The 12,645-nt window shown below is 43.1% G+C and overlaps 1 protein-coding gene across 2 annotated transcripts in view; it reads left to right on the forward strand.

The window, feature by feature from the left end:
* Positions 1 to 12,645, forward strand: part of myo5b (myosin VB) — a 338,678-nt gene that overhangs the window by 223,443 nt on the left and 102,590 nt on the right. For both annotated transcript variants that reach the window (XM_041190990.1, XM_041190998.1), the window contains exons 15-16: positions 6,070 to 6,216; positions 7,944 to 8,041. In XM_041190990.1, coding sequence (XP_041046924.1) covers positions 6,070 to 6,216; positions 7,944 to 8,041 — 245 coding nt within the window. The remainder of the gene's footprint in view (positions 1 to 6,069; positions 6,217 to 7,943; positions 8,042 to 12,645) is intronic.

Below are 12,645 nucleotides of genomic sequence, written 5' to 3' on the forward strand. Positions count from 1 at the left end.
ATAAGTAATCATGAAATTAGCTGAGTTTTCTTTGCAGTCTCTATGCAAATAGCTTGAATGGAGTCTAGAAACACTGAAAATCTATTCCAAAAGTGGATTGCTGTTGCTATGATACATGTGGACATGCCAAGTTTTACTCACTGACTATTACCTTCTGATGTTGTAAAAATCAGCTGTGATACAGGACAACTATTTTTATTCAAATATTATTTATTTTGCAACTCCAGAGCTTATTTTTCCCTTCAGAAATTTCTAAATCCACCATTGCAAATTACATTACAAATTTATACTTTTTTTTTTCCCTATGATTCAACTGATCTGTATAGATGCAGCTTAAGTCATGTTACATGATGCCCTTAGAGACCAATAATTTTTAGAAGTATGAATTTCCCAGTGATGGATGCAAAGAGTCACACAACAAGGTTTCATGTTATAAGACTTTTACTGTAACAACAAACTGAAATCAACATAGACTAAACATTACTTAGTAGGCAACTAATACACAAAACTACAGAAAAGGCACTCCCCATTAACTTCTTGCCACAACCGAAAACTCCACTCTACATTTATACGTTACACCGGACTCTAAGCAGAAATGTAATCCTGTATATAAAGTCCCAAGCTCCTGCTGACTTCAACAGGATCTCTGCTCCCTGTCCAACCCAGGATGAATCTTCCAGTGTCCTTTTAAAAGTATGTCCCTTCACTCAATCTCCTCAGCAAGGGCGCCCTCTGGTGACTCCTTGGTCTTTAATTCTCCACAAGCCTCATTTCTTTAAACAGGGAATCTGTCCTCACCAGCACTTTGCTTGGTGCTTAGCACATAAAAAGTTATTTTCCTCTGCTTGGCATAGCAGTGCCTATTTATGGTTATTTTCCCCAAATGTCTCTGTCTGACTAACTCTGAGAGCCTCTGACTCTGTGTGCAGCAAGAAAAGCTGCCTCGTCCTTTGTTTCCAAGTGTTAAACTTGCACCTTATCTTCAATAAGTTTTGAGCTGGGTCCCTGTCACCATGATAACCAGGTCACATGGGCTTATCTCCAGACAGATTTCGCAGGAGGTCACATCCCCTTTCCAAACTACTCTATTTTACTTTAAATTAAAGGAGAGAGTTTAAAACATAAATTCCAGCTTTTCTATCTGTCGTATGTGAGGCCAGAGATTTTTCAGTTTCTGGAGAAAAAGAAACAGAGTTGCGGAATGTGAACTCAAAACACTACATTGAAATCCAATATAATAAAAAAACAATTAAACTTGTCAATTGCCTTGGTCATAGGCCTTTTATTTGTGGCAGCTTTACCTCACTTTTGAGTGATCAGAGTTTGCATTTTCCAGTTTGTTTTTATTGCTTGAATCAGGAGCCCGATGGCTGGGGTTTGGTTTGCCCTGAGGGATCCATTCCTGGTAACATCACAAATATTCACATTGCATCAGGTGAAGCCTTTGAATGGATTGTTAACCTGGCCATTGTACTATAACTGCCTCCCCAGCCATATGAATAAAAAAAGGGGTTTGTATCAAGTTTTTTGGAGATGTTCATTGGCTTTTCTGAATCTTGTAGACTGGCATAGATATGTGCGCAATGTGGAATAGGATTGCAATCGTGTTCTCCGCAATCAAGTTTACAATTTGATATATGTAGCACATGTTAGAACCTTTTCTTGCATAGAACCTGACGACTGTGAATGGCATGATTGCTGAAAATCTATCAGTGGAGTCAATGTAAGAATAGGATCACCACTGCCTTAGCTTCTGGTGGCCTCCCATAAGCAGCTTTGCCTATTTTGAGAGTGTGTGATTGGGGTGGTGTCCCAATCAAGACATTTATTGACTTTGCTAATTTAGGTTGGCATGTGTAGATTTTTTTTCTACAATATAACTATGGAGCATTAAACATTAACTGACTACTTTGTGAACAATGGCAGGCATTTTGTTTTCCTTTCACAAAGTTGCAACTTCCAGGCCAGAATTATTCAGTTGGTGGGTGGGCTCAGCAGGAGCGGGCGGGGGCAGTTGCAGAGCCAATTGCCACCTGTGATCAGCTCTGCGCTGCCATTTTACGTGGATGGTCCAATTAAGGCCCACCCAGCGTAATATGAGAGCCGTTGCGCTCAGCACTACCTGTGCAGATGGGGGGAGGGGCGAGAGTCGGTGCCAGTGCTCTTTCGCGCATGCGCATGAAGGAGCGCTTCAACCTCCCTGGGGCACGGAGCTGCCTCAGGGTGATTGAATCAACATTGAAATAATTAAATAAATGGAGAGAAAATTTAACTAAACATGTCCCCTTATGTGACTCCGACACCGGCACGCACCCGCTGAACAAAACATTGTGAGATAGAGCGATGACATCTGGACGCACACCCGACATCATTGCATGTCATTTTACACATCGGTGTGCTAGGCCTGCCCCCGCAAGCCAAATGAAAAATCCTGCCCCCAAACACTATATATAGGGCAGTTTTGTTTAAGCAGCATATAATAGTGAATACTCAGACTTGGTTCCCAAATCTGGTCTGAATATAAATCCAGGATTGATCTTATTGGCACTATTCAGTTGCACCATATTCCTAGTTGTAAATTTCCACCAGATAATGCAATATCCTTGCATAAGGAATTATTACAACCAAAGTGTTGCTCCTAACTACTAGGGGGTGTCATTTTGTATACTGAAGCTATGCGTGGTTGCCAAACTCTCCATTTTCCAAGATATAATCTTCAATGTGTGGAGATAATGGTAGCAGTCAATTGAGTTGACTGAAAGACAACGTGGATAGAGAGGAAACCAGCAGGATTAGGAGACCAAACGTCCAATTTATTGTAAAATCATAACATTCAACCTCTCACTCCATAACTCGGTGGATAAAATAAATGGTGTCTTCTTGGCTTGGGTATTTTCAGTCACGCTGTGGGTGTTACTGATGGTTGGCTGTTGCTAAACATGGCACGAAGGAAGTTTCTTTGTGTGCTGAGCTTTCCCCAGGATTGATTCCTTGAGACACTGCCTCGCATGGGTATAATTTTGTAGGTACCAGCGATCCTCCTGTCTCTTTCCTGAAAGATTTAGCGAGTGCTGGATAGTGAATGCTGACAGGCTATATGATCATGGCAGCAGGTTGTAAGGAGAGCGTGGGGAAATGAGGAGGTATAACAGATAATTTCGACTTTGTTCACACCCATATATTTACAAGTGCACTATCCAGCAAAGTCAACTAGAAAACAATAATGAGTGGGAACTGAGTGGCAGATTTTGTGCCAACATCACCCAACTCATGTTTGGTGCATTCAGTTGCTGCCCCATCTGATCCCAAACTTGGCAGAGACCAGGGGTTTAATTTTGGATCTTCCAAATCTATAAGTCTGGCTACCTCGCCACTAAGGCATTGGCAGAGCTTCTCTGTGACTTCTGGGTCTTTTGTATTCTCTTCAATTTATTGTTGAAATTTAATTACTTCAGGTCGTGATGGGTCAGCTATAAATAACTTGAGATAACCCTGTAGAGAAAAGAAAACAGATACTCATTGCATGATGCTTTAATAATATATCTGTGAGAAGTGTTCCCTTTTGGAGAAAAAACATTGTTATAAGGGTGAATTCCTTTTATGTTCAGTTGTTGGAAATCATTTTGTTTCTTAAGTGAAGAACAGACCTCATGAAGATTTTTCATGAAGTCTATTAGCCTCCCAATAAAGTTAAATGAATCCATCATAATCCATTATGTGAATCCATCCCTAAGGCTTTTTATCAACTGCTGGCAGCTGGTTCAATAACCTTTCCTGTCAGTTGACCAGTCTGCATTAGTGAGTTGATTTCCCACAAGCCATTTGTCAGGGTTTCCCTCCTATATCAGTTACAAATAACGACTTATTTTAAAAGAAATCACAAAATGAAAAGTTGGCATTTAAACAGAAAGCTTGTTTATACTTTGAGGTCTCTATGGGAAGATAGTATAACATATTCATCCTTTCACTTCAGCAGAGACAAAGCTATTATTCATTCAGCACCACATTGATCATGAATGGACTGCTCTGTGTAAGTGGCAGCAGGTGAAGTAAATTGCAGATTTTTGGAACTCCTGTTGCACCGTTCCAGCTGAGTTCAATTGTGGAAATGTGTCCCTCCCATAACTGCAGCATGCTCTGCTTTATTATTCTGCTTCACTGAAGTGAGGAAGAAAAGTTCTTCCCTGCTTTCTTGAAAGGCTCAGAGAATAAATCCACTGCATGCTGTGGTACTGATCAAACGGTAGGACAATTAGACCTGGTAACCCTCGAGAGGAAAAACAGTTAATTCCTGTGCCTAGAATCATAGAAAACTATGCACATAAGATGAGAAGGAAACCACTCAGCCCATCAAATGCACTAGCTCTTGAAGAGTAATCCAAGTAGACCTGATCTCCTCTTTTCCCATATCCCTACATTTTTCTTTCTCCAGCTACTTATCCAATATCCTATTGATGGCTGCTATTGAATTAATATCCACCACCCTATCAGGCAGTGTATTCTAAATCCTAACCACTCATTGCCTAAATAAGTTTTTCTCAAATTTTAATGTTCTTTAGTGGGATGTCAGTGTCGCTGGCTAGGCCAGCATTTGTTGTCAACCCTAATCGCCCTTGAGAAGGTTATGATGAGCTGTCTTCTAGAACTGCTGCAGTCATGTGGGTACACCCACAGCGCCATTCGGAAGGTAGTTCTACGTTTTTGACTCAGCAGCAGTGAAGGAATGGTAATTTAATTCCAATTCCAGATGGTGTGTAGGTTGGAGAGGAAGTTGTAGGCAGTGGTGCTTCCATGGTTCTGCTGCCCTTGTCCTCCTAGGTGGTAGAGGTCATGGGTTTGGAAGGTGCTGTAGACTGAGCCTTGGTGAGTTGTTGCAACAGCTGGTACACACTGCTGCTACTATGTGCCAGTGGTGGAGGGAGTAAATGTTTAAGGTGGTGGATGGAGGTGTCAATCAAGCGGGCTGCTTTGTTGTGGATTGTGTAGAGCTTCTTTAGTATTGTTGGAGTCGCACTCATCCAGGCAAGTGGAGAGTATTCCACTACACTCCTGACTTGTGCCTTGTAGATGGTGGACAGGTTTTAGGGAGTCAGGAGGTGAGTTACTCATCAGAATTCCCACCCTCTGGCTTGATCTTGTAACCACAGTATTTATGGGGCCAGTTAACCCCCAGGATGTTGATAGTGGGTAATACAGCAATAGTAGTGCTGTTGAACATTAAGGGATGATTTTAGATTCTCTCTTATTTGGGATGGTCATTACCTTGCACTTAAGTGACGCCTAACATTATGCCCAAGCCTGAATGATGTCTAGGTCTTGTTGCATGTGGACATGGACTGCCTCAGTATATGAGGAGCCACGAATGGTATTGAACACTGTGCACTTGTCAATGAACATCCTCATTTCTGTCTTTATTTTGGAAGGAAGGTCTTTGATAAAGCTGATGATGCTTGTGCCTAGGACACTAGCCTGAGGAAATCCTGCAGTAATGCCCTGGGGCTGAAATAATTGATCTCCAACAACCGTAACCAGCTTTATTTTTTGTACTGTGTGTGACTCCAACTAGTGGAGAGTTTAGCCCCGATTCCCATTGACTCAAATTTTGCTAGGGCTCCTTGCTGCCACGCTTGGTGAAATGCTACCTTGATATTGAGGATAGTCACTCACTTTACCTGTGGAATTTGACTCATTTATCCATGTTTGGAGCAAGGCTATAATGAGACTGCCTCTAGTTCTTCTGCCTGATCTAGTTGTTGATGGTGGACAATGCACGTGTGGATGTTGGGTGAGGACAGAATTAGATTTGACTGTGGCACCACCCCCACCCTTCCCTCTGAGCATTTATTGTGCGGACTCTGACACGAAGAATAATTGATTTGGTTGAGAGGCTTGAAGGGTTGTCAACAGCTGTAGAATTTCCTAACATTCCTGGGAGAGAAAGTGAAGCAAAAGTGATCTTTTTACTTAGGGGAGGGAGGAATCTCATCAACTATTAGTTCTGTACAACTTGAATTCCCTCCCCACCCCACACCACACCACACCAATTGTCTCCTTTTCTTTTGGTTTCAGTATCAGCTGGTGGCCGATCTGTTCCAGGATGAGAAGGAACCTGCTACTTCCAACGTAAAGGTGAAAACTTCAAAAATAAACATTCGACCACTCAAACCTGCCATGAAAGCACCCAATAAAGAGCACAAGAAAACCGTTGGACATCAGGTACACGTTTTATTGTGTCCCCTTTTCCCCCCCAAGCAAATCCACTGATTTTCTTGATCAGCAATCCCAAGATATAACAGAAGGAAACTCAACTTTTTTTTTGCCAATTTTCGCCATCCTAGAGAGTTGATTTTCTTTCTTCGATGCAAGATATGCTCCTGTCTTCCCCCATCACAAGGTTGATCTGTGGCATGCAGAACCTTTTGCTTTAGTGTTTATAAGTCCTAGGTACACACTGGAAAGGCTTTCTTTGGCATAAGCATGCAAACTAGGAACCAAATTGTTAGGTGGATTTATGACAAATAAAGGGACACAATTCTAGGGAGGGAGGGATCCAGTCTATCACTGAGTACCCTGAATTGGGACTCAGCCCAAGCCCCTCAAATGAAGGCCTAGATCAACCATTAGTCACAAGTAAGTATTAGACTTGGTGTCTAGAGTAGCAGAGGTTTCTACTTTATTTAGCCAACAAATGCATTCCACTATAGTGACAAAACCTTTAGTCGGGTCCATTCTATTGTCATAAAAGCAAAGTACTGTGGATGCTGGAGATCTGAAATAAAAATAGAAAGTGCCAGAAAAACCCTCTAGGTCTGGCAGCATCTGTGGAGAGAAAGAAACATCTGTGGAGAGAGAGAGAGAGAGAGAGAAACAGAGTTAATGTTTCGAGTCTGTATGACTCTTATTCAGAACCTGGATTCTGAAGAAGTCGCATTGGACTCAAAACAGCCCCTTTTTTTATTCCATTCTGTTGTCCATGCTGTGTACTCACCCTTTCCCTTTCTCACAACCTTTATAGAATCCTCTTGTCCTCATCTTCTCTTTCCCCTTTACCCTCCCCACCCGACCCCCTCCCACACTACTTTCTGAATTTGACAGATCATTTATACCACCTCTAATTGTTCCATCACCATTTGTATCTTACCATTCTGGTTCTGACGGAACCATTCATCGCACCTTATTTCACTTACACCACTCCTACTGCTTGCGCTTTAGCTGATACATACCTGCAGAAGAACAGGAAATGCAATGCTACCCATTCACCTCCTCCCACACCGCTATCCAGGCCCCCTGGCTCTTTCTCCAGATGAGAAAGCAGTTTACATGTACTTCCTCTAACCTAGGCCATTGTATTTTCTGCTCATGCTGTAGATTCCTTTTCATTGAGGAAACCAAAAAGGGGATTAAGTGAACATTTTTCTGAATACCTCCTTTCTGTCTGCAAATACAAACCAGTGATCCCCGTTGTGTACCAGCTTAATTCTGCAGCCTATACCTATTCTGGTCTGTCTGTCTTTGGCCGTCTACAGTGCTCCAATTCAAGCTTTAGGAGTTCTGCAACCTTTTGGATGCCTTATTGACTTGAATAATTTAAGACCTTATCTATAGCCCCCACTTCCTATATTCAACAGGAAGTTCTGATGTTTCCAAGGGGAGTGACATCGAGACTCTTAACTTGCTTTTTTTCCTCCAATGGAAAAGAAGAGTGAGGTGATTTTAGAGCAAGAGTGCCTTTTGCTCCACCAGCTTACCGCTCAAATGATGAAGCTGAGAAGGATCCTGTTACTTCCTGTTGCCGCAGCACAGCTAATACCATGTTAAATTGGCTTCTCTCCCTTCCTTTCCCCATCCGAGTGTTCCCTTCCTTTCCCCATCTGAGTGTTGAATATTGCTCGTGTGTGTGCGCATGTGTGCCTTCTGTGAAAAATCTGTTTCTTCCCCTTCAGTTTCGTAACTCACTGCACCTACTCATGGAGACCCTGAATGCTACAACACCACACTATGTACGCTGCATCAAGCCAAATGATGAGAAATCTGCATTCTTGTAAGTACACTATGGATTGACCAAGGTGGCAATATTCCACAAGTCGCTATGTCCTTGGGTGGAGTTTTCCTAGGCCCTTAATGGCAGGCTTGGAGTGAGGGTGGGGAGAAATTTGAAAAACATGCTGCAGGCCAGTTGTCTTCTCACCTCAGGCCACTTTTCCCCAGTGGGTGGGTTGGAAGAGGGCTGACTGCCATGTTGTGAATGCGCAAAGCAGTTGCCAGAAGCCAATTAAGGTTATTTGAGCAGCAATTAATAGGACTTTTTCCAGGAAATGGAATTTAACTAGCGGGCCACAGTCAACTCGCAGGAGTTGAGAGGATACAAAATTGGCTGAGGGATAGGAAACAGAGTGATGGGTTAATGGGTATTTTTCAGGCTGGAAGAAGGTTTGCAGTGGAACTCCCCAGGGGTCGGTATTGGGACCCTTGCTTTCTCTGATATATATATATATATATATATATATATATATATATAAATGATCTAGATCTTGGTGTGCAGGAGATGATTTCAAAGTTTGCAGACGACACAAAACTTGGGAGAATTGTAAACTGTGAGGAGGACAGTGTAGAACTTCAAAAGGACACTGACACATTGGTGGAGTGGGCAGATAGGTGGCAGATGAAGTTCACTGTGGAGAAGTGTGAGGTTATACACTTTGGTACAGAGAACATGGGGGCACAATATAAAATAAAGGATACTGTTCTAAAGAGTGTGCAGGAGCAAAAAGACTTGGGTGCATATGTATATAAGTCATTAAAGGTGACGAGACAGGTAGAGAGACCTGTTCCTAAAGCATACAGTATTCTAGGCTTCATTAATAGGGGCATAGAGTACAAGAACAAGGAGGTTTTGCTGAATTTATACAAGACACTCGTTAGACCTCAGCTGAAATATCGTGTACAGTCCTGGGCACCACACTATGGGAAGGTTGTGAATGCATTGGAGAGAGTGCAGAAGAGGTTTACGAGAATGGTTCCAGGGATGAGACTTCAGATATGAGGAAAGATTGGAGAAGTTGGGATTGTTTTCCTTGGAGGGAAGGCTAAGAGGAGACTTGAAAGAAGTTTTCAAAATCCTGATGGGTCTGGACAGAGCAGATAGGGAGGAACTGTTCCCACTCGTAAATGGATTGAGAACTAGAGGGCACTGTTTTAAAGTGTTTTTCCAAAGGAAACAAATGTGACATGAGAAAAACATTTTCTACACAGCGAGTCATTAGGATTTATAATGCATTGCCTGGGAGTGTGGTGGAGGCAGGTTCAATTGAGGCATTCGAGGGCATTGAATGATTATTTAAATAGAAACAATGTACAGGGTTACAGGAAAAGGCAGGAGATTGGCACGAAGTTAAAATGTTCAGAGAGCTGGTGCAGACATGATGGGCTGAATAGCCTCCTTCTACACTAACAATTCTGTGAGAGCCTAGCAGGAAGTCATTGAGGCCTGGAGCTAACAGGCACACAGGGCTATAAAGGCTGAAATTGGTAAGGCTGAGGTCAAACATAGGAAGAAGCTCGGTGAACCCGCTGCTGCTGCTAAAATTGTTACAGATAGATAATTGCTGAAGTCCCCTATTGAATACCTTGCCAAGTCAACAGGGGTAGAAGCATGTGTGCTTTTGAGGCTAAAAGTGAGTGCCACCTGTTCTGAGGCTGGGTCCACAGATGGGGAGTTTGAGTGTGAGGCAAATTGGTAGCCACTGGGGGAGGAGCACCACCTGGATGAGGAACAACAGCTGTAGCAAGCTATGCACCCCAATGCAGCTGAGTGATGCAGAGGCAATGGCTGAGGGCCAGGAGATAGAAGGCTCTATCATCAGCTTCTTTAACCTATTGGAGCATCAGTGCCCCTGTCGCACCATGTGGTCGCAGACCTCAGTGCCTCTTGGGGGATGAATTGACCTCACAAGGAGCGTGTGGTCACCTATTGCCTATGGCGGTGAAAGTGACTGTGGCATTAAATTTCTTTGCACCTGGATCATTGAGTGTGGCAGCGGACATCTGCAGGATCTCCCCCTCACAATCTTTTGCCCATAATTGCATCACTCATGATGGAAAGCTTCGTATGCAAGGATAGTGGACCACATCAACCGACCACATGCTAGGCATCCATGTCAGCTTCATTTCCATGGCAGGGGCCTTCCAGTGCAGGGGGTGATGGGCTGTACCATTGTGGCCATTAAGGCACCACCAGACCAGCCAGGTGTATTTGTAAACAGAAAGGGCTTCCATTCCTTTAGCATGCAGCTGGTGTGCAAGCACCACAAAAGTACCCTGCAAGTGTGTGCAAGGTTTCCAGGCAGCTGCCATGATTCCTTTGTACTGAGATAGCTGCCTCAGCTGTTCAGGTCACCAGGCAGCCCTCATGGATAACTGCTGGGTGAGAAGGGGTATCTGCTGAAGACATGGCTTATGACACAAGTGCAGATTCCCAACATGGAGCCCCACAAAAGCTGCAACCATCACCATTTATCGACCATGGCAACCATTGAACAGCCAAAGGCCTTATAAACATTATTTTCCAGTGCCTTCTCTGGTCTGGAGGATGCCAGTCCATGAGGCCTCTTCAAGGGCACTCCACATAACTTGGTGATAGAGAGGAATGGAGCTGGCACAAGAATATGGTGATGAGTGCTCATTGTAATTTTCCTGCTCCTCCTCCTCTGAGGAGAAGGACAATCAGCCAGCACACCATGCCCAACCAGAGGTCCCACTGAGGCTGTGCCCATTGACCAACATGCCAGGGAAGTTTGGGATGCCCTCATCTAGCAAATATTCACCGGAATGTGAGACTTCACACACTTGACTCTTGGCACCCAGACCCCTGTGGCAGAAGTTGTGGCCCCAAGCACAAAATGCCATAAAAATCTCTAATTGAACAAATACACATACTACCCCTCCCACTTCAGCACCATGTCACATGATATGCACTGATATCAAATCCACTCTGCTCCAAATGGTGAATGTACAATAGAGCAATAAGAACTACACAAGAGTTATCTCTTAGGCAAGATAAACGGTTTCATTCCAGTAAAGCAAATCAAGTTGACAGTGGCATAAAATAAAGCACCCCAGGAAATCCCATTTTGCAGCTAAACCTACTTTTGTGTTCTCTTCTGTGAACTTTTGTGTGGTGCTAGCCCTGTAGCTAGAGAAAATGTGGAAGCAGCCTACTGGTTTGTTGGCTCAGGCAAATGAGATGCCCATGGCATGCGTCCTCTGGGTTACAGTGCCATGAGTGGCAGTGTAATGGGCAAAGTCTGTCCGCCTGTGCAGTTGTGATTGATGGGTCCATTAGGATATGCAATCTGATTGATGAGGCAGTTAATACATGAACGTGTGACTTAGAAAAACTTGAACAATACGCATTTTTCATTGATGGAACCTATTGACCTAGACACTAATTGAAGGGAACGGCTAGCATCCACACTTGTAATTGAGAAAACCTAGTGCATAACATGTAGCATTTACCAGCTGGAGGAACATAACCTCCAGGTAATGCAACTGAATGTATGATCAACAGCAGCGCAACAAGATGATTAGTAATAGAGTAGTGAAGCATATAAATATGGCGCATTTCGCAAACCATCTCAATAGTTTATTGGAGGTGCCATCTTTCTGATGAAACATTAATACAAGAGTCAATCTGGCCTCTCAGGTGTACGTAAAAGGTCTTAAGACATCTTTCATTTTCTTGACAAAAATCCCTCAATCAACACCATCAAAACTAATTATTTTGTTACTGTTGTTTGTAGGACCTTGCTGTATGCAAATTGGCTGCAGTATTTCCCTGTATTAAAACTATCAAAACACTTCAACACTTCATTGCTTACAAAACACTTTGTGACACACTGAAGCATCATTTAAATGTAAGTCACATAGAATCACAGAATCTTAATGGCACTGAAGGAAGCCATTCAGTCCATCATTCTGCACCAGCTCACTAAATGAGCATTATGATGTAATGCCATTGCCCTGCCTTTTTGCGTACCTTTGCACATTGTTTTTATTCAAATAATCATCCAATGTCCTCTTGAATGTTGTGAATGAACCTGCCTCCACCACAGTTCCAGGCAGTGTATCCCAGACCCGAACCACTTGTTGTGTGAAAAAGATTTTTCTCATGTCATATTTGCTTCTTTTGCAAATCACTTTAAATCTGTGCCCCCTCATTCTTGATCCTTTCACGAGTGGAAACAGCTTCACATATCTACTCTGTCCAGCCCCCTAATGATTTTGAGCATCTCTATCAAATCCCCTCTCAGCCTTCCTTTTCTCAAAGGAGAACAGTCCCAACCTCTCCAATTTACTCTCATAACTGAAGTTTCTCATCCCGGGACCCATTCTTGTAAACCTCTCTGCACGTTCTCCAATGTGTTCACATCCTTCCTATAATGTGGTGCCCAGAACTGTACACAATACTCCAGCTGAGGTCCAACGAATGTCTTATATAAGTTCAGTAAAACCTCCCTGCACTTGTACCCTATGCCCCTATTAATAAAGCCTAGGATATTATGTGCTTTATTAACTGCTCTCTCCACCTATCCTGCCACCTTTAATGATCTATGCACATACACACCCAAGTCTTTCTGCTCCTGCACC

Source organism: Carcharodon carcharias, chromosome 1 (genome assembly GCF_017639515.1).
Source record: "Carcharodon carcharias isolate sCarCar2 chromosome 1, sCarCar2.pri, whole genome shotgun sequence".
NCBI classification, from domain to species: Eukaryota; Metazoa; Chordata; class Chondrichthyes; order Lamniformes; family Lamnidae; genus Carcharodon; species Carcharodon carcharias.